We start from the raw sequence: 22,253 nt of genomic DNA, 5'->3' as shown, positions 1-22,253 counted from the left end.
ACATGAGCATTAAATGACCAACTGAATCATATATACTGGAACTAGCTCTTTGGAGTAAAGAGCTTGGAAACACTCCAAAATAATGAACACATTATGGAATCCCTCATTAAATATCTTTCTTAGACACTATATAAGCTGAAACCATGAGAACATTTCTCACAAACCTTCCTTACTCCCTCATGTGAGGGAAGGGCTTGTGTGCACAGTCAGAGCAGCAGGATATGAAGCCATGTCTGCCATAATTGTATTTGATTTTTCCATGCAGAAATCTCAGGTAATGAAGTTGACTTCAGTTAGACTGATGTTAGTTTAAACCAGTATTATTCAATCTTAGTCAATGTACAGTGCAGAAAATCAATTAGAGTTGGTTTTGCTCACAAAGAAACTGACAAATAGCGTCTCATGATTTTATAGAGCTTCTTTTTCTTTAAGTTTTCTCCCAGCTATTTTAATCCATAGCTGGTGTTTCCATTTTCTTATGTTATAACATTGACTTTGTCATGGCACAAATCCACCAGTTAGGATCTGGGTCTCATTGTGATGGGGGTTGTATAATTACAGAAAGAAGGGGAAACTTTAGGTACACCCCTAGAAACGTCTATGAATTTGTTAAAGTGATCCACATAATTACGCAACAGATATGTTTGGCAAAGACCCAGTGAACAATGCAAGCCAAGCTGCACAAAACTGTGGCTAACCTAGCCATGCATTCATAAAGCTTCCACAGTACTGTCCCCTATTGAAAACTATTTTCTTTTTTTTACCATTTAGGTGCCAGAGAGAGGAAACATGGAGTGGGGAGTGGGGAGGAGATTTTCCCACATGCCATGAAAGTCTTAGGTTTTATTGTTGTTACACTTAGTAATGCTGATGGAATTTAAGTTATTTTGAGAACTTGTTCTCATTCTGCTTCAATTCTGCAGAATGTAATGAGCTTTCACTTGGTAAAAAAGTGGAGACATTCACACAGGGACCCTTTGCACCTGTGCTTGGCCCTGTGGTCACGCACTTCTCCTTGTGGTTTACAGTCCATTGCATAAGATACTTCTGGGTTAGTGGAGCCCCATACTGACAAGGAGGCTCAAGAATACAGCAATTAAGGCCCCAGGTCAGTGCTTGAGCTTTCTTACAAACCTCCATGCTGCATATCAGGCAATGAAAAGATTGTGCTTTTGGGCTGATAACATCCAGCCCTTGGGTACAAAGGAAAGGAGACCTCCCTGGGCTCAAAATATGCAGCCCTGAAAAAGAAATAAATTATATTTCCCTGGCAGAGCTCAAGTCAGTAATTATCAAGCAGTGCCAGTCTTGGCCTAAAGTTTCACCCATCTGTGTTGCATGTGACAGCCCCTGGTGGGACATGGCCCAGCTGGGAAGCTCATGAAGACACAGGTCTGCTGTCTGCCCTGCAAGCAGGGACAGGAGATCTGTGTGTCGCTTGCTCACAGGAAAACCTGCCCTCTACTCTTTCTGAATTCACTTCTGTGTGACAGACACAGGAAAAGTCATATTTACCTACTGACTTGAAAAAAGGCATCTGCTGGCCTTCTGTTGCAGACTTGGAGGTGACCTCGTGTGCTCCTGAGCTGTGGGATGAAGGGTGCTGGTGCTTCAGGGATCAGGAAGGCAATGTGCCCACAGAAGGCATGAAACTGGCAGTGAGAGTTCTGCTTCCCTATTAACCTGTGCTCCTGGCCTGCCTCTCCCTTCAGCTCTGGGCATATCCAACCCAGCGAAATTAGCTACATCTGTCCTCCAAAATTATCAAATTTAATCATCTAGTCCCATGGGTACCAGTTGAAGAAAAATTTCAGGGAATAATAAAGGTCCTCACAAGGACATACTAAGACCTTCCTAAATAAATTCTCACAAGGGAAAGTTGAAACCTGAATCAGGATCCTTTCCCCTACTCACTCTCTAGTATGGAAGGAGTGTTTACAGCCATGAGCTCAGGAGACATGCCAGAGCAAGGCAGCTGGAGGACCCTAACATGGGCAATATATGGAGACGTCTCCTCTTCCTCAGCCTATTTCTTTTATGCCTGGATGGGCATTTGCTATTTGTAGATTCTTACTTCATAAGAAAAAAAAAAAAAAAACATCTAACACAGGGTTATGTGAATAAACCACAGGAGAACTATTGGATCCAGAGTCCAGAGATCAGGTTTGTCCCTTTTCTCATGAGCACTGGATAGGAATAACAAAAAAAATAAAATCCAAATTCAACACAAACAGTGAAAAAAAATGCCCAGTGGTCCAATTACACTCTTGTCAGCTGAATTTTTGCATTCCTATAGTCTTAAACTTCAGTCACATCTTCCTAAGTATACACCTACAAATTAATTTATTTTGCCTCCCAGCCAAGAGCTGAGTTGACAGGAAGGAGAATGCTGCTTTCTCACATCCTGAAAAAGAATTCTCTCTAAGTTTTGGTTACTTATGGATCAAAAGTAGAACCCCATGTGCTTACATTTTATGAGATTTATTACCTTTGTGAACAAAGATCTCATCAAGGAAGGCCACTGTGCTATCTTTATGAAAGTGCTGCCTTTTATGAATCTGCCTCCTGTTGTAAAAAGGGAGCTACAGGTTCACTTTTTGATCATGCTTCAGTATGAGGCATTGCTATGCTATATCCAGGCTTTCCATAGAAATCACAAACGTCTTCCTTATTAGAGCACAGTACAGGTGGGGAGTAACTGATGTAGCTGCTCAGAGGCCACTTTTCCTGTTTTAAAGTAATATGTACAGGGAAGATGTGCAGTCAGCTGACCAGGCAAACATGCCTCTCAAAAACCCTAGCAAGGATTAACAGTTCCATTTAAAGTCTCTTCCTCCCAAAGGGAGTCTCAAGTTAAGTTCATCCCAGAGTGCCCTGGTAGGCAGGAGGATGCATGCATGTGCGATTACTCATCCCTGCAGCAGATGCAGAATGCTTCATAAGCACTCTCAGAGCTTTATTTCACCTTCAGATAAGTCTGGCAGCCCCTTCTAAAGGAGTAGTGTCTCTGTACAGGATGGAATGAGATTTTTCTCCTTGGAGACCTTACATAGTGGGGGTCTCTCCATCTCTCTCGCTGGGAGCATCCATGGAGGTTTTGTGGTTTCCAAAAGGTGTGCAAGAAACAGATGTCAGTAAACAAAGGTCAAGCAGTATTACAGCTAAAATTCAAATTTTGCTCACAGCTCAGAAATGCAGGGTTTCTCCAGATAATATAAAGAAGAGTACATTAGAGCTCAACATGGATGTTGGAGGGTGTGTTTGAACAGCACTTTGACATCAGGACATAAAAAGCTCACAGATGTGTAAAGTATTATCACTGGGATCTGATAACATGAGGCAGTTTGATCTGAACAAATAGAGTGTCTCAATATATCAACTGATGGCTCTTCAACACCTGAATCATTGTAACATGGCATTTTATTAGTTGGCAAAAGATAATTTATCTCACTGTATGAAATCTTCCAGAAATATCTGAACACTCATTTTCTGATTTTTAATCCATGTGAGAATCTCATTTTTCACTATAAAGGAAATTATCTCCTTTGCAATATACCTTGGTTTTAAGAAAAATCTTTAAAGCTAAATGTCCAGCTCAAAATCTTATAGGTTACTAAACACACAATAAAATAAAACATGTATCCTTAAATGGCCAGACATTAACAAATACAGTTTTTAAATTTAAAAAATTGTGCATTTATATTGTCACTAATGAGCCTTTAGAACAAGTTTTTTAAATTTTCTTCTTAAAATGAGTATGAAAGTCTTACTCCTTTTATGTTTAATAGAAACTGATATTCTCATGAAATCCCCTGGCTTCATAGAACTGGATCATTTACCAAAATTACTATCATTAAAAAAGGAGCCATGAAATCTGGGAAAGTATTCTGCCACTTATATTGAGAATAGCATCTACATCACAAGATCCTGGCCTTAAAACTGACATTCTTTAGCCCAACATAACTTAAGCTGTCAGCAAGCACAAGCCACTGGGCATTCCACATGCTGGCTATGTGAATTGGAATATGTTGGAGGTCAGACTGGAGGATCCATACGAATTATCACAGCATGTTCAGAATCTGAGAGTGGTCTGCTTTCCTTTCACAGACATGGGGTGAGTTAGGCTGCCCATGCAGGGGTTCATCCTGACTAAGGTGGATGTCAGTGATGGAAAGGATACATCACTCCTTGAGAACCAAACTGCCAGGACAGGGCAATGACCACTGGAGGTTATACAACTTATTTTCAGATTAATGAAGTTATGAGTGTTAAAATTAAGGCAAGGAAAAATAAACCCATGTTGCCATCTTTGCTTTGTGGTAAATTTGGCATGGATGATTAAATTTTTTGTATATATTCTGCTTCAATACAATTTTGAGGATGCCCTGGAAGTTGAAAGACATTAATTAAAGCCCTGTGCTCAGTACATTCTGAAAAATTATTAAATAAAGAACCCAATATTTAGAAAACACTCTTGAAAAATTTTCAAGAAAAAAAAAATATTGGCCTGGATGTAGACTACTTTATATTAACAAAAAGCCATTATCTTTTGCCAGTGTGGCAGTAAAAGACAGGTGTTGATACACTACCACCTGAATTACTGATATTCAAGTTTCAGCTGGTAAACATGATCCTAGATGAAAATTAATCCACTCCAAGTACATCCCTTCCTTATTTACTGCTTACTCCGAGGTAAGAGTGACCAGTTTTGTATGTTTCTGGTTTTGTCTTGGTTTGTTTAGAATTTGTTTGCTTGCTCCAGACTTGGAAATGCCATTCATGAAAGTCTAGTGGCAGGAATGGAAATCCACACTGTCAAGTCTAAGTGATACAAGAAATGACTGTTTTATGGCTTGTTCTGTCACAATGGTTCATTTCTAAAATCTCCCAATGCACTAATAAATAGCTAATAGATAGCTAGTAAAATGTGAGTCAATTATAAGTGGTTATAGGTGATCACAATGTTTAAAACATGCTAAATAATCACTCCTTACATGACCTAGTGTTATAGACTAACAGGTGTGACTGGTATGTGCATTATGTTCTTAGCACTTTGGGAGGGAGTGTTACTTGGTAAGACATATAACTATTTTAGAAATACCTGTGTTTTCATAACAAAAAGCCTCTGGTATGTAATTGTGGAGGGCTCTCAGCCAAGGAAGAGATAAAGAGTCCAAAACTCCTTCCCAGGGCTCACTGAGAACCCATAGCAACAGGGAGGAGATCTAGGAATTCGGGCCCTGTGTGAAGTCATCAGTGATAACAGCAAGAAACTTCTGGTATTAGCACCTAGCTCTCCAGAAAAACTGTTCACACAGTCCAGTTACCACTGTATTTTGTAAATCTAGTTTTAGGCTGATTTTCAAAACACCAGTTTCAAACCCAGATTGGAGTATCCCAGCCTTATCAAATTTGGACTCAATGGTCTATATTTTGCTTTACACATACCCTGAATCTTTGATTAAAAGGAAGTGGTCTAAAAGAAGATAATCAGGTTACAGAAAAATAAAGTACTTTTCAGAATATACTTCAGTCTTTTCCTAAGGTTCAAATAAAAATCTGTATTCTTTAAAATATATTGCCATTTAAAAAAAAATTATTCACCCTGTTTTCCAAGTCTTCCCTGAAAAAAAAATTGACAAATGCTGGAATTACACAGTCTCTGGCTGTATTGCATTTAATATGCTCCCAAAGAGCACTTTGTCCTTTACACTATGAAAGCAAAGTAGATAGATAATCACAGAATCACAGAATATTCTGAGTTAGAAAGGACTCATCAAGATCATCAAAGCCCAGATCCTGGCCCTGCACAGAACAGCCCCAGGGTTCACACCGTGTGCCTGAGAGTGTTGCCAAGCTGTTCTTGAACTCTGTCAGGCTTAGTGCTGTGACCACTTCCCTGGGCAGCTTGTGCCAGTGTCCAAACACCTTCTGCATGAAAAGCTTTTTTCATAATATCCAACATTATCCTTCCCTGACAAAACTTCAGGCCACTCCCTCAGCTCCTGTCACTGTTACCACAGAGCAGAGATCAGTACCTGCCCCTCCTGTTCCCTTCATAAGGAAGCTGCAACTGCAAGGAGGTCTCCTTTCAGTCTCCTCTTCCCCCGGCTGAACGAGAGAGTAGAACTTGCTAATGGGTTTCTCTGCAAAGATAGAGGGGAAAAAATAAGCACAGACACACAGGGACCTCAAAATCAAGGACCATGCCTGCATGGGTTTTTTGGGAAAAGAAAAAAAGATGGTATTTGTGTTGTAGTTTTCAGCTTATGGAGCTAATTATGATATTCAAACAGCTGTCTACAAATGACCCTGATTTTAGTAAGGTTGCATTTGCTACATAGGCAACTCTACTGCAAACCTCATATGCCGTCAATAGGAAATGAAAAAGGGGAAAAGCGGTATTTAAAGAATTTATGTACTCTTTGCATGCATACTCATATGAGGAGGCATCCAGGAGAGCATCCCATACCATCCTTGTCTTTGTTACCTGGGGCTTACCTGAGTGTTTACAGTTTTCAAAAAATCTGTTAAGGAGAAGATGCTTACAATTTTAATTTTAGTAAGAAACTGAATAGCAGTGAAAGCAAGAAAACACTTCTGCCCACCTGATGGCAATTTTAAGGGCTTGATGGCAAAAACTCCAAATAGACAAATTATTTATAGAAGTGTCACAGTTTAAAAACATGTACAAGTGCAAATGGGGCTACAGTCTGGTCCTGTAATGCTACATTAGCACAACTGAAATGTTCAATAAGGCATCCCAGAACCAGTTTCTGCTTGCAACTCTGTCATCTAAAATGCGAATGTCTAGAATGATTTTAGTTTCTACGCTAGAGTACATGTTTTCCCTTCTACTGCTCCAGAGTGAACCTCAGAAACTAAAGAGTTTCTCAATGAATTCATATTTTAGGGAGCCATGGAAAAAAAAGTGTCCACAGTGGTGCAATAATCAAACTCATTGCTGAGTATCTCTACCTAAAAGATATAGAACAAAGGGAAAGAATTGAATTTAAATCTTAATGTTTTCAGAATTAGGGGAAAAAATTTACTTTCTCTTCTTTATTCTTTTACTCTGGGACAGAGAGTTTACATCTTCTGGGCTGGAGATGACTGTTAGAGTTATAGAAGACCTGAGGAAGCTCTATCACTAAATGTCTAACAAAATAAAAGAAGTTACAAAGCAAATATGCATACGAGTTATAAGGATATATATAACATCCTGTAGTAGAAAGAGGGAACTAGCAGTTCTGTAGATTTCCTGATTCAGCCAGGAAATTCTCTTCCAAAATTTTTTAAATTGTTATTCACTGTGTCCAGACATGACCACAGCAGCTTCTTCCATTTTATGTTTGTATGAAGTATATTGACAACAATTCTAAAACATTCATGAAAAATGGTTGTGTTATGTTTAGAAGTACCTGAAATAACCAGGAACATATCTCTGCCCTCAGGTTATAAACTAGGGCTGTGTAATGACCATGTGGTCAGAACAGGAAGGGGTAAGTTTACTTGAAACCAGAGAAGACCTCCCCCAAATGATTCTTTATGACATTATGTTAGACCAGTTCTGGTAAATCCCAAAGTAAAACCTGAGGGAACTATCCTCAAATTGTCATCTGTTGCCTGTTGCTAACTTAAACTGCAGCAGAGGTAAACATCAAATTACATTACTCCAAAGGGTCATTCAAAACATAATTTGTTAGATAATGCTCACTTTTCTGAGTCACTGAAATGCTCTCTTATGACTACTGAAGGGATAAATGTTTCACCTTACTGTGTGAGTACTCATAGATTGTACATCTGCATTGCATCCACTTTGAGGAAAGCCATTATGCACATGGTGCTGGCAGATTGCATGAATCACACGGATCAGTTGCTGCTCTCTGATGGGAAGTCTTTTGTCTGCAACCATGGCATTGGGAAATGTAAAACTGATGATTCTAGGAGTTAACTAGAAAACTCATAATACTTGATTTTTATTTCACTTAATGCCTTAATCCCTGGAGTCTAAAGATTATTTCAGAATATTTTTCTGCCTACCTAAAATGCTAGTGTTCTTCAGAAGGCATATACATTTGAGATCATTGCAATTAATAGTCAGAAGTACTTGCTTGAGTTTTTAGCTTCAAAAATATCTCATTACTCTTAGGTATTAACTTTTGGAGCCAGGAGAATAACTCTATCTGTACCAAAAATGTGACTAGCTCTGAAAAATAATTCATAACAGCTGTGGCTTGCAATATCCGTTATGCTGTGAAATATGTGTTCACTACTCAGAGTGGGTGGAGGTGGAAAAGAGCAGATAAAGCCAGGCATTCACTTTTATACCTTTGCTAGGACTTTTGTAATTATCAGCACTATCACAATGGAGAACTACGCGTTTGATCACAATGTATGTGAATTTGTTTCTATTCTTCTGTGTTACACACTTGGTTCTGGGAAGCATGTTGTAAATGTTTGGGGAAATAACCCCCCAGTGTAGTAATAGGTCAGTGGGTCTACCCTTGTGAGGGGCCACCTCAGCAGGGAATAGCATTTGTTTTCTTGTTCTTTCCTATGGGAAGGGTCAGACATGTACAAAAACAATGATCTGTGATAAAAATAAGCCCAAAATGGATCTTATGAGTTCAGACTGCTGAACAGGAAAAGGTCTAAAAATTGGTGGTGAACCTTAGAGAATATGTATTTTAAGAATCTTGCACTATGCATTCCATGTGCTTTTTTTTAGTGGTTTTTTATATCTGTTAGAAAAGAAATATTACTGCTGATTTCATAGCTAGAGTTGAGAAAGTACTTTTTTTCAAACTTTTAATTTGAAAGTGGGAGAGGGAAGGAGGCCATGGATACTTGTCTGTAGAAAAAGACAATTGTTTCTTATTTCATGGATGCAAATAATGAATTGACTCCTATTTGCAAATCCCACACAATAGAGAACAAATTTCCAGTAAATACCATAGCACATAGCCTGGGAAAGTATCTGTAAACTTTTCTAAGTCAAAGCATTCAAAGCAGTTCCTTGCCATCCTTCCAGAAAGCAACCCTTGGATCCAGCTATTTTTCCGTGACTTAGTATCCTGACCCTGTAAACTTGCCTTTAGCCTGGTTTGCCCCAGAGTCCACTCAGGGCACAGCCCAGGTCATTCACCCCTGGGAGGATCGCTGCCCGTCAGTGGGATGCAGCAGAGCTGGAGCAGGGAGAGCAGGCAGCAGCGAGCAGAGACAGCCCAGGCAGCTGCTGGAGAGGCTGCTCCACCGGGAGTGCAGCCACTGATGATCACGGCTGGGAATTGCATGGAGCTCCGTCCAAATTCCTCAGCTGGCAGCAGCTGCTCGCGAAAACTGAAAGAGTCTTGAAGCGAGCCCCATTTTATGGCCCCTGTGATAATAATCGTAAGTGTTGCAATGTAGTAACACATGTATCCGAGCTACAGCGTTCAGATGTCTCTCTGCCTTTTAGCCCATGCTCTCCAGCTGGGAAAGCAAAGGTTTATTCAGAGGAGTAAGCCCCATCCCTGCTGCTTGTAAAATGAATAGGTGGAGGAAAAATCTCCAAAAATAACCTGAACACACAAAAAAAATCAAACCACGAAATTGTAAAAATTGTTTATCATTGTCACTGTTCACATATTTTTTATTTAGACTTTGTGGTCTCAGTGTGGGAAAGATGCAATTCTCAGGAAAGCGTCCTCATCTCTGGGCTGCAGACTTAGACTTCTACTTGCTTAGTCTCCCTCACTGGCCCCATAAATCTTGCATTCCTTTTCTGCATAGTCGTATGGCTTCAGCAGAAATGTGGCTCCATGCCAAGATGCAGGCTAACTTGTGGCTCTGGCTGCCGAGAAGCTGGAGCAGTGGACTGAAACCTTTGCATAGCCAGGAGGCTTCAAAATTCTCCCTTCTCCTTTGTGGGTTAAACGATTCCACGGCCACTTGATCACAGCACCTGTAACTGAGCAGGTTATTCCCTTAGCTGCAGAAATAACAAAGCCTGCTACATACACCAAGACCCATAACGTCCTCACACTACACCCAAATTCTTGCTACATCTCCTCCACCTGTTTGGCTGGCTAAAGAGCAGCATGTGCTGGTTGGGCTGGTGCAGTGCTACACAGGAGATGGCTAGCCACTGATTGATTCTCTCTCTGGGACCAGATAAGGGATGAATTATACCAGTCTTGGCCCTTTTCTGCCTAATTTCTGGTCTCATAAAATCTCCAGAGCCACCAGCCTTCTGTCCTCTCTCCAGGAGGTGAGGCAATCACAGCTGAACAGCCAGACACTGCCATTTGATTAAGAAATTACAATAAAAGGCTACACTCCCGAGGATGAGATCCCACAGAGACAAGCTTGATTTCTGCAATGTTACCTTCTCCAACCTCCCACTAAGCAGGGATTCCTGCTCCATGTAACATCTCCCAATCAAAGGTGACTGTGGATGAACCGTTCTTGTGTGAGAAGGAAATTGTTTAACAATCCAATTATTCTGGCTTTTGCTGAATACATTTTGATTTTGATCTCAAAAATCTGTTGTGTAACAAGGAAGCGTACAAAAAGTTAGGAAAAATTCTGTCATGAATAATAGAAGCTCATCTTATCCTAAGAAAAGGAAATACTCAAACTTACACATCTTTTTTTGCCATTTTGAAGTTCTGTGACTTATTCTGTTCTTCATGTGTTTCAATGTGCATGCATTTTTGCACACATAAATGTATACAGGTGGGAATAATTGTTTGCTCAAAGTTGATACTGTAGAACAGTAGGAAACTTCTGCTTATAAAAATTTGTAAGATATATTAGAGATCTGAGTTGGGCTAGAGGAACTGATGGCTGTTAAGCTTCTAAAGAAGTAATGATTTCTCCCAAATAAATATTTTAGTGGAAATCAAGAGGGTATTTTGACTAAGATACATTAACTGGTTAATGATATCTCTTTTATTTCCAGACTCTTTAAGCTCTTAATCTCAGTGTAAAGAATTTTGGAAGGGTGGAACTATACCATTTCTTCTTATTTGTGAATAAATTGATTTTTTAAAAAATTATTTGCCAACTTTAATAATAGCTGATTTAATAATAATAACAAAATTTTTAAAAATATGTATTTTCAGTTTAACATAAAGTGGGAAAAGGAGAAGAATCTAAATTTTTAATCAGTTATAAGTTGATCTTAGGGACTAGAAGCCTGAAATACATTCAGGGAGCTTCACTATGAACTGCATAGTGCAGATTATTCACATAAAAACTCAGAGTGCTATGAGAGAGTTTCATATGGTTTTTCAAGGAGCAAGTTTTAACGTCTAAAAAATCACAGCCAAGCTCTGGAATATCTGTGTATACTGTTCTTAAAATGACTGAGAGGAGACTCTATTGATATTTTCTGACATCAGTTTTCCTTTTGGTTGGCATTACATAAACTTCACAGGAAGTAATTTGTAGGTGGATGTGTGTTCACACTGTACAACATGGCTTCAGAAGTACATGGGCATCACTTGAGTTTCTCAGAAATGAGTAGTAAGGACAGCCCACAATTCCCCTCTAAACTTTTGTCTCCCAGACAGAAGAACCAAAAAAATCTTTGAAGGTTTGAAGCTTTGCTGTCCAGCCTGGGAGCCTTCAGCACAGGGATTAGTTTGCAGCCCACCAATACACCTCCCACATGGATCTCTCTGGAGGTTCATCAACTTATACAGAGACCTGGGACTGCAAGCTCAAGCACCAGCCAAAGTAGATGTGGATCTGGTTTATACCTCAAATGCTGTTTACTCCTGAATTATTTAAATGCTGATTTTTCAAGTCATTGTCCAGATTCACCCATTTATAAACTCTTCCTCCACTGGAAAGCTTTAGATGATGTAGGTTTCAGCTGGAGGATGTATTAAATTGCTTTCACTGATAATGCAAGGTCTCAGCAACTGTACTCATCTACATTTTCCTCTTCAAAACACACACAAGTCAAGGAAAGAAAAACAAAAAACCAAATTCTTTCAGTGATGACAATTATACTCTGCATACAGAGCTAATTATTGTATTGTGCATCCTTCTAGTTTCTAGTACAAGACAGGAAAATGATGTCATAAATTATTTTCAGAAATGGATTTCAGATTATTAGATTTCTCTTATCTTTATAATAAGAAACATTGAAAGTCGAACTTTATTGCTCTGAGAAATAATCAGTTCTACCATATCCATGGACAACACTTATGCTTTTAGAAACTAAAAACTACAGCTGGAAGTTGTGTTTGAAGTTTAGACTCTGACAAATTATCCCTTCAGTGGCAAGCCAAGTGCTCTTGAAGTGCTTTTACAAAATGTGTTCCAAAGGCATCACATAAACCATGGCTGTATAGCTTTTGCACCCAGTTGTCTGCCATAACACTTATTAAAGGTACCAGCCTACTAATATAAAAGTGCTGACAAGCAGAACATACTAATGCTACTTTGAATATAAGTAATTAAACCCTTGGGTTTGATGGGTTTTTTGTTGTTGTTGTTGCTTTTTCATATGTGAAGAACTCTATAAAAATTGCTAGACTGTAGGAAGTTATAAAAAATTATGATCTTGAAAAAGCAGTGTTTTTTGGGAAAGAATATTTTAGTTGCTGACATCAGTCCTGTTCACTGAAGACAGAAACTGTCCAAAGACAACCAACATACAAAGTATACAGTGTCACCTTCTCATATATTTGGAACTCTAGTACTACACTTCTGGAAGTAAGGAGAGTTTTGCAACTGTTGAAGTAAGAACAACGTCCATGCCTAAATGAGGAAAAGTTATTTTAGTAACATGAAGAATCTTAATCTGTATCAAATATTTGCGCACTGAATATCAGTAAGGTAAACAGGATGAGATGTGATTTTTGGCTGTTGTCAGTTTATGAAACTTTCACTAATTCATCCCATGCCATGTGATTCTGCTTTTTAAAACTTTTGAATTCTGGTGTAATTAAAACTCAGGTAAATTTTTATTGCACTCAGTTTTAATAAAGATCTGAGCCGAATATTTTAATATTTTTTATCTTACCATACTTTTACTTTACATATATACACATATATTCTAAGAAAGGATTGAAAGAGAAAGAGTTTTGCTGCACATAGGATTTTGACAGAGAAACTTACATTCTGTGAGTGAAAACACATTTTTGACGAGCAGCAAGTATCACAGAATAGCAGAACTGTTGAATTTGGACATCAACTCTTGAGACCATCTAAACCACTCCCCTGCTTAGGAGATTGCTCGGGGCTGTATCCAGACAACTTTGGAATATGTGCAGGGATGGAATCTCCACAGCCATGGTGGGCAAAGCATCTCATCTCTGGGAAGCATATCTCTGCAATGCCATGCTTGGGATTAATATATAGGTTTAAAAATATAAGTTTTATAGGTATAATCTTTCCTCTAAGAAGAATATTATGCAGTTCACCATTGTTCTGGGAAGACACTGGAAATACTTGCAGAGAGATCTTTCCCAGAAGAGTTCAAATATTGTTTCAGGAATACTAGTTAAAACCTTTACTGGTAAAAAGACAATATTATCCAGAGAAGTCCACTTCTGGTACATTCCCATACAGAGACTTTATTAGGGTCTAGAAATTTTTTCCCTACCAACTATTCATTTAGCATTTCACATTCTGTTAAAAAAAAAAAAAAAAAAAAGGCTAGTTAGGAAAGAACATTTTAATTTTGTGGTAAATCAGAATGACTATAAAAGATTTGTTTTATTCCAAGTCTCAGTATGAAAGGAAAGCTGGGTAAAGCAAGTGTTATTTAACACTAAATAATTTCATTTCCATTACTTCATCAGACTTACATATCAGCTATTCAGAAAATAGTCCCAAAGAGAGTCTTTAATTTAAACTGTCTGATGTTCTTTTGGCAGTTGTAGTGAAACCAAGAGATTTGTTCTCCAGAAAACTTGGACATAGTTTCAGTTCAAAGAAAAGGGGGGAGGTGGATTGGTACTTTGGGTTTTTTTTAAGGCGGACTTTACTCCAATTTACTCAGTTACTGTCAAACAAACTGTATTTTTTCTGGAAAATATTATAATTAACTGTCGTACTTCTTTCAAAAAACCTAATACCTTTTAAAAGCAGGAAAGTTCTCTGTCCACAAAAACTAACACCCGATGAAAATAATAAATATCATATCTCTTTCCAAAAGGATTTTTTATTCACACAATTCAATAGACTAAAACAAGTTAGAAATTATTTTCCCCAAACTAAATCCTTTGCTTGAAGCTATACCTCAGATATTTTCTCAGAAAAGGCATAATGGAAATGTGAATAAATAAATGTTGGTTCAACTTAGTAAAATAACACTCTCTTTGACTGGCTGGAGACAGGAACACTTTCAAATAAGTCTTCATAAGCTGCTTCAGGAAATTAGTTCTAGAAATGGTGTTTACCGAAAGAAAAATGCTAAGAAAGGCACTTTTCCTTATTTAAAGTTTCTTTCAAAGTTAATTGTTCTTTTCACTGTCACTAGGTCTGGAGAAGGTGCCAAGAGACCTTCCCCCTGACACAACCCTGTTGGACTTACAGAACAACAAAATCACTGAAATTAAAGAAGGAGATTTCAAGAACCTGAAGAATCTTCATGTAAGTGTATGAATGAACTGGTATTTACGAGAAAATATGATTTTGGCCTGGTAATACATTTTTTAATGAAAATAGATTAAATAATTTGTGAAATTCCTCCACCAGCCCTCCCTATTTATTTCCATTTTTATTCCCATTTCTCTCTTGCAAGCTTTCTTGTCAAACTACAGAAGTTTCTCAGCTCTTTTCAGCTCTTCATACCTGTCTCCTCTCCATTCAGTGCCCCGATCTCCATCATAACTTCTCTCACATATTTATTTATGTTCTCAGTCTCTTTGGCACAGTTACTTGGTTATTTCCATCTCAACCCTGCCACCTCACTCACTTCTTACTGTGCTCTTTCCTCTCCTACGTCTGAGCTCACAGAGATTTTTTACGTGCCACGTTTGTCAGCAGATATTCTGCACTAATTTTAATTTAAGAATCTTTCCAACTTACTCTTCTGTGCCCTACACTAAAATGAAATTGTGTTTTTGCAATAACTTTCTCCTAGCAAAGTTCTTCATCTTTACTTACCAGTCTCTTCTAACACTTTTGTCTGGTTTCCTCTTTGCTGAAATATTTTCCTTCCTGGTTTCTGTGACTATTTTTTTTTCTGGTTCACCTCTTCTTTTCCAAGTTTCCATCAGACAGCTACCTTCCTCTGTTTCTAAATTTTTTTGCTCTGTCTGAGGTCCTTTTCCCCATCTATATTTTTCATCAACATTTAAAAATACATTCCCCATACTTTTGCCTAATTTTTGTTGAAATATTTTTCTTTACAGACCAGAAAAAGGCTACCCTCTGTCTTTGAAAGTAATATCCTAATTCAGCCATATGCCTGAAAATATTAGTTTTCTAGCCTTTCAACAACCCATTTAATTCTGTATATTTCACCATTTGATGCTTTATTATTATAAACAATATCTTATTTGGCTTTTCTTTCCAGGCTCTTTACAGCTTATTTCTTGTTTATTCTATTCTATTCTATTCTATTCTATTCTATTCTATTCTATTCTATTCTATTCTATTCTATTCTATTCTATTCTATTCTATTCTATTCTATTCTATTCTATTCTATTCCATTCCATTCCATTCCATTCCATTCCATTCCATTCCATTCCATTCCATTCTATTCTATTCTATTCTATTCTATTCTATTCTATTCTATTCACAAATAAGAAGCCAACTCCCACTTTTTATCCATTACTGGTGCCAGTATCATCACCCAAAGAATCACAGTTTCAAATAAGAATCTGCATTCAACCACTCATACTTGGAAAAAAATCTTATAAATTTTTACCTCTTTTAATTTCTTCCAAAGCTCCTCTTAAATATTTATTAAAATGCAACATCAAGAATTTTCAAATATGAATGCCAGACAGCACATAGTAAAGGGATCTGCATGAGTGAATCATGATGAGGTTCATGTTTTCTAATTTTAGCATAGGTGTCTATAGTTGATCTAGTTACATAGATAACCTCTAAAGTCAACAAAACATGTTCTTCTATATCACATTTCAGTAGTCTAGGTTCAAGGATGAGATAACTTGTTCCCCACATTTTTTTTCCAATTCCCTTCTTTGGCTACAGGGCAAAATTGACATTGTAATTTCTGCCCATTTGTTTTGGTTTCCTTCCACCTTGGAAGAAATCCTGTGTGTTTAGCAAAGAGCACCATGAGGTGCTAAAAGAGACAAAATTCTTATCTGAAATTAATCTCTCGGGAAATGACACTGCCTCAAATGAGTCTGAGCATGGTATTACAGATGAAAATCACTGCTCCCAGTGACTTCTACCCACTTGGCACTTGGTTCAGGTCTCAGTTACACATCCTGCTGTGAGTTATGCTGTTGTGAGCTATTCTCTCATTGCAGTTAACCCTAAGGGGTTTTCTTTATTTTCCTTTGTTCTGTTTCTTATTTTTTTCTTTTTCTTTATACAATTTAATAGTGAATTAAATAAGCAACTCCTCAGGGAAGAAATTATTTGTTTGGCTTACTCACAAAAGTACCCAGTACATGCTTAGGGACCTCTGGAAATAATACATTAGCATACATTGTAACAAATAACCTTCGAAACTGCAATTTTCCTGGATTTACTCAAGAGCAAATAATGATTCTCTCAAGGTCTCCTTCCAACCCAAACCATTCCACGATTCTATGATCTTCTCCCCAAAATAATAATTTAGTCATACAGTACATTTATGTAACTAGGCACCATTTTTGCTCTCAGCAGGAGTATTCCTGCGTAATATCTGGGAATTATTCCCATTCCCCAACTTTCAATTAAATATTTCTCAGAGGGAATATTGTTTTTAGAAAGTAAAACTCAAAAATATTGTTGTTGACAGAGCTTTATTATGACATTTATTTTAAAGATATAGGAGTGTATGAGATAGGTATATAAAATGTATGCACTTTTTAATCTTGTTTCCTGAGAAACATGGCTTGGGTTAATGTTGCAGTTTACAGTGTGTTGTTCAAAAATTTCAAAGACATTACTAAACTTTCTTGTACTCTATTAAAATAAGACTTCAAAAATTAACAGTATTATTGTTCCAAAAATCTAAAAGGAGAAATTGGAGTTAACCTTTTGCATTATATGATCACTTAAGGGAAAAATTCTTTAAACCCCAATTTTCACAGGTCTTGAAAAAATGAGCAGTTTTTACCGTTTGTTACTTTTTAATAATGCATTAAAAGACCTTCTTAATACTTATAGCTGTCACCAACCACAAGTGCATCAGTTTTAGAACAGATTTTCATTAACAAGTTGGGTTGAATCTAAGGTTCAGCTGGTACTAAAACCCAGAATAAGAAGAAAGAAAAGAAAAGGATTTACCTATAACTTGCTCATGGCTTCCCTTTCAGTACAAATGTAGCTGCTTATACTACACATCACTGGAGATGAAAGAGGAATTAGAACCTACCAAAATATTCTTTGTATTGAAAATTTTCCTAAGTAGATTTCCCAAGAGCAGCTAAAACTTGCAGCTGTGGAAATAAGGCAAGCAAGAAGAGGATGCAACTAAAGGAGTATTTACCTGCAAATAATAGATTTCTGCCAAGAAACATCAGAGTCAACAGTTATAGAGCATTCAATATTTTTATACTTTTAAATAATTTAGGAAAAAACTGGTCAAACTATTAATATTGTGCTATAAAAACACAGTGAGTCTTCCCTCTACTTGAAAATGAAAGATTGTTTATTTGTGTGGTTTTTGTTTTATTTTTTTAGCACAGGACTTGAGAGAATTTGGGAAAACTTGAAGACTCTTTTTTAAGGGCTGAGGACTGAACTTCATGTTTTCAGAAAACTGTCTGATATTATGTAAAAAAACTTACTTATGACTTAGACCTGTGGCAAAAGAGTCAGACAGGAAAGCTATTGGAAAAGCCAGGAAAAAAGTCTCTATTTCTATGAAACTGTCAGAATTTTCCAGGCAGACTGACATTTCTGGATGGAGTTCAGTACTTTGACCCCATGGACACAATAAAGAATCCAAAATACTACATGAGTAAGCCCTCATGCAGAGTGAAGGAGGAGCCTACACAAACAGTACATGGAGTTGCAGGCTGTGTGGCAAAGCCAAAGCAAACCAACAGAATGCCTGGCACCTGGAAAAAGAGGTGAAAGAAACTGCTCTGTGTTAGATCACTGTAAGAGCAGCACAAACAACAGAATGGTGACTGCATGCTTTTCCAACAAGAATTTTTCAATTGGCACAGTGCTAGTATAGTGAAAGAAGATGAATACACTTTTGGCCTGAAATCAAATGGAGCATTCCTTAACTGAAGCTAGCAGAACTGTTCAAATCCATGGCTGCACATACAACAATGCTAAACTCTGTTTAAACTGAAGGAAAAGACCTAAGAGTTTTTAACTTGGAACTTAAAGTTATGACCATATCCACACTAGAGGATTATCAACACTAAATGTGCAGGCAGAAAAACTGAAACTATCCTTGTAGCAATAGGAAGTAGGAAAATATTGTATAGCAATAGAAAATGTCATGTCTTCCTTTTGTAAAAAAAAACAAACAAAAAAACCCAACAAACAAAACAAACTCAAAACACCCAAACAAAAAAAAAAAAAAACTGAAGAAAAGTCTAAGAAGATCTTTCAGAGTTACAAAAAAAACCCTGAGAGATCAAAAAATATTAATTAAATAATCCAGGCTTCTGATGACTCATTACAGCTTCAGTTTCCTTTTCCCAGCCATGAAAAGAAGTTATGTAAACACTGTCTTAAAATCACAGAATGAAGAGTCAGTTCTCACCATCATACTGTGAAAATGCAAAGACACATATTTCTGTCCAAGTTCTACCTCTGAACTCAGTTCAGAAGTATCATCAGTACCAGGACTCAGGTGCCGCTTTAAATTTCTAACAAATATTCAGAGGGGGGAACAAAAGGTTAATATTTCTGAAATACAGCACTCCCTTAGAGAATTTCATTTCCTCACACTCACCTTTGCATTGTGCTTAAGAAACAATGAGATTTTCCACTGAAACGAGTATAAAACAGACCACATGCACAGAAAATATTTTTCTTTTAGAATGGGTAAGGATTTTTTCATGTGAGGAAGAAAAACTGGACTAAATATTTTAAAATCCTTAAAATTCTGGAAAGAACATACTAGACTAATGAAGAAAAAGAAAAACTTTATAGCATATAACAATAAAAAAATCAAATCAATTGTGATAAATTTAATGAAAGACCAAAATTACTTGTCATAGTAGACAAGGACAGGGTTGAAAGGAAAAGGAAAATGCAGAACCACTTGTCTCCTCATCATCTGTGCAAGTCAAGTTGCATGAGAGGTACCAGTGAGAGCTCAAAGGCCAGGCAAATTAAGTCTGCAGCAGACTCCTTTGCTTTGAGAGATTATTCCACAAGGTGCTGTGTGTGTGATCAAGATGCTTTCCACAGGCTTCTTCAGTTTGTACTGACAGGCTGACACCCCCCAACCATTCATCCATCTCCTCTCTATTGCATCCATGCCATCCCTTTCTCCTCGCTTTTCTTAGCTATGTCCTCTTGATCCTAGGTTTGGATGATTAAAGAATGGTTGGGGGGGTGTTTATTTGTTTGTTTGCTTGTTTGTTTGTTTGTTTTTTTCTTGGGTTGTTTGGTTTTTTTAGTTTTTCCATAAATGTACATACATCCTTAATAATTTGGAAGAAAACTTTGACTCTATGCCTAAGTTTTAAGTATGACTTGACTGAAAATGTAAGGTAAACAAAAGATATTAATTTTATTATTATTTTTATTGGGATGCCTGGCTCCTGAGGTTAAGGTTCTTAAGACATAACTGTTCCTAGCAGAACTGTAATAAAAACCAGGTAATAATGTAATACATAACTCAGGAAATTAAAGAAATTCCATTGGGTCAGAGATTGACTTTTGAGTTTAAACCCTGAAGGATGCATGCATCAGTAGAGAATTGATGTTAGATAAGAGTACCATCCCCAGCTGGCTAAACAGGTGTATCACTATGTAACATAGCTGATGAAAGTTTACTGGTAATTTTCCATTTTAATTCTGGTTTTGGCAAGGCTCTCACTTCAAACTATGCTAAATTAAGATGAATGGAGATTGAAACCCCTCAAAACAGTCTCCTGAGATTCTCATATAACAAAATTGCACCAGAAAAATTAATTCCCTGCTACCCCCGCTAGACTGGGCAAAAATAGGAAGTTTTAGTAACTGCAAGAACAACCCTATGCTAATTCCAACCTGACATGCTGCCTTTGCAGTTTGTCAGGGTGTATTTCAACAAAAGTCTGCTAACAAGGGTTCCAAAATTTCCTGAATTGTGAATCCTCCTTTTTGTGTTGGCAATAAATATTTTAGGTAGAAACTAGGTCAGAAGGAGCTAAATGGCCAGACTCCCACTGACTTCAACATAGCCAGCATCTATTCCTTTCCTACAGTGATTTTTATTTTTTCTCCTAACTGCAGAAATACCAGAGGTGTTTCACTAAAAAAGAAAGTCATCTTTGGAGCAAAGCTTAATTTTTTTTTCCTCTCTGAACGCCACTTAAATTGCTGGCCATGTTAAGGTGGTGCAGTATTGTAACCGAGTCAATGTTTACTGTGCACTTTACATGCTATATTACGACAAAGGAAAAAAGCTTTGCCTCTGGAAAATGAGAATGGAAGTTGAGTTTTCTCTTATCCATGGGATATTACTATGAAACTTCTAAGCCCAACAAACTGATGTATTAATATTTATGTATTTTTGCCTCTTTATTTTTTTTTATTATTTTTTTTTATACTTAAGGCCATGTATTTTTTGTATTTTTGCACCCATACCCGGTCATGTTGAAAGCTGTACATTTCTGTGCTCAGTCTTTTGTATTGTGAATTTGTGATATGCTTCAATTTTTTTGGGGAGAGGAGGAAGTTAGGGCTTAGGGAGCATGTTCATTCTAAATGGAATATCCTTTTTCCTCAATAAAATGTGAAAGTGTGGAAGAAGGTAGATTTTCAAATCAGTTCCTGTCACTTTTGTTCTAGGCTGTCATTTCTGCCAAATCATTTAATACCAGAAGCATTGCAAGTGGTATCTGTGACCAAGGGCTCCAGCACTCTGAGCACTTTCAGAATGGCCCTTATTTTCTCTCCAAGTACTCCTTGCCCTGTACAAAAATTTTATATGTCCTTTAACACTCTGTCCCATCATGCCATCTGGGCTTTATTCTGGATAGCTGGTCCATGTGACCTTTTTTGCCTAAGATCCATTCCTCTAACACTGCCTGCAGATGTTTTCCCTGGGTTTTTGTCCCCCAGTTCCTGTTTTCATTGACCTCCAAATCCCCTGTGTTTTAAATTTTATTTTATTTTGGTTTGGTTTAGCTTTTGTTACATGCAAACCATACGGGACACATTCTGAGGAAAGTAAACAGCATTGCTGCAAGGTTAATAACTTAGTTCTTTAAGTATGGGATATAATAGAGGTATTGTGAAGTGGGAAAGGAATCCAGGGCTTTGGCTTGCCAGGTGCTATACTGGTGTGTTATACTCATCATTTGTTGTTGCTCTGGGAGACAGTGAAACATCTCTTACAAACTGTGATGTGGGTTTATTTCTCCTTCTTTACAGCTGCACAATAATGCAGGTTTAAAATTGTGGGAGCATGGACTTGCAGAGAGGGGTCTAAGTGGGAAATAATATTCTGGCACAGAAAAAGCTGTAAATTCTGACTTGTGGTACTTTCTCACCTTATACCACTGACTACATGTTCCCACTGTGAACTTAGTGTTTTTATACACACCTTTGATAGAGCCCCATCATTTCTAAGTGAGAGACTCCTTGAGTGTTTGAATAAAACAATTCTGTGTGTTTTCCTAAGATAACATTAGCATTTTCAGGAGAAAGCACTGGAAAAGCATAACAGATCAATCCAGGGTACCTAGATAACTTCTGGTTTTGGCCAGGGGTATCAGCTCCTTTTTGAAGAGATAAAACACTCAACTGCTCAGAGAATATTTACAGTGCCTAGCTAAATGTATGCTTACCTATTTCCATCAAAAAATATTTCACACCAAATCATCAGCTGTGATTAATGTTGCCCAAAATTTTTTATTTAAAAGGTAACAAAGTTAAAAGAAATTTTTAAAAAATGCAGACTTAGCTGAAACAAATGTTTAAGCAGTATAAAGCAAGTTGCA

At 37.4% G+C, this 22,253-nt stretch overlaps 1 protein-coding gene across 1 annotated transcript in view; it reads left to right on the top strand.

Moving 5' to 3' along the window:
• The window catches only part of DCN (decorin), a 38,776-nt gene that overhangs the window by 5,487 nt on the left and 11,036 nt on the right, over window positions 1–22,253 (top strand). The window contains exon 3 of the mRNA XM_014889015.2: window positions 14,483–14,595. Coding sequence (XP_014744501.1) covers window positions 14,483–14,595 — 113 coding nt within the window. The remainder of the gene's footprint in view (window positions 1–14,482; window positions 14,596–22,253) is intronic.

The sequence above is a fragment of the Sturnus vulgaris genome, chromosome 5 (assembly GCF_052056855.1).
Source record: "Sturnus vulgaris isolate bStuVul1 chromosome 5, bStuVul1.hap1, whole genome shotgun sequence".
NCBI lineage: Eukaryota > Metazoa > Chordata > Aves > Passeriformes > Sturnidae > Sturnus > Sturnus vulgaris.
Note: the sequence above shows the minus strand (reverse complement) of the source record. Positions and strands in the feature narration are given on the sequence as shown.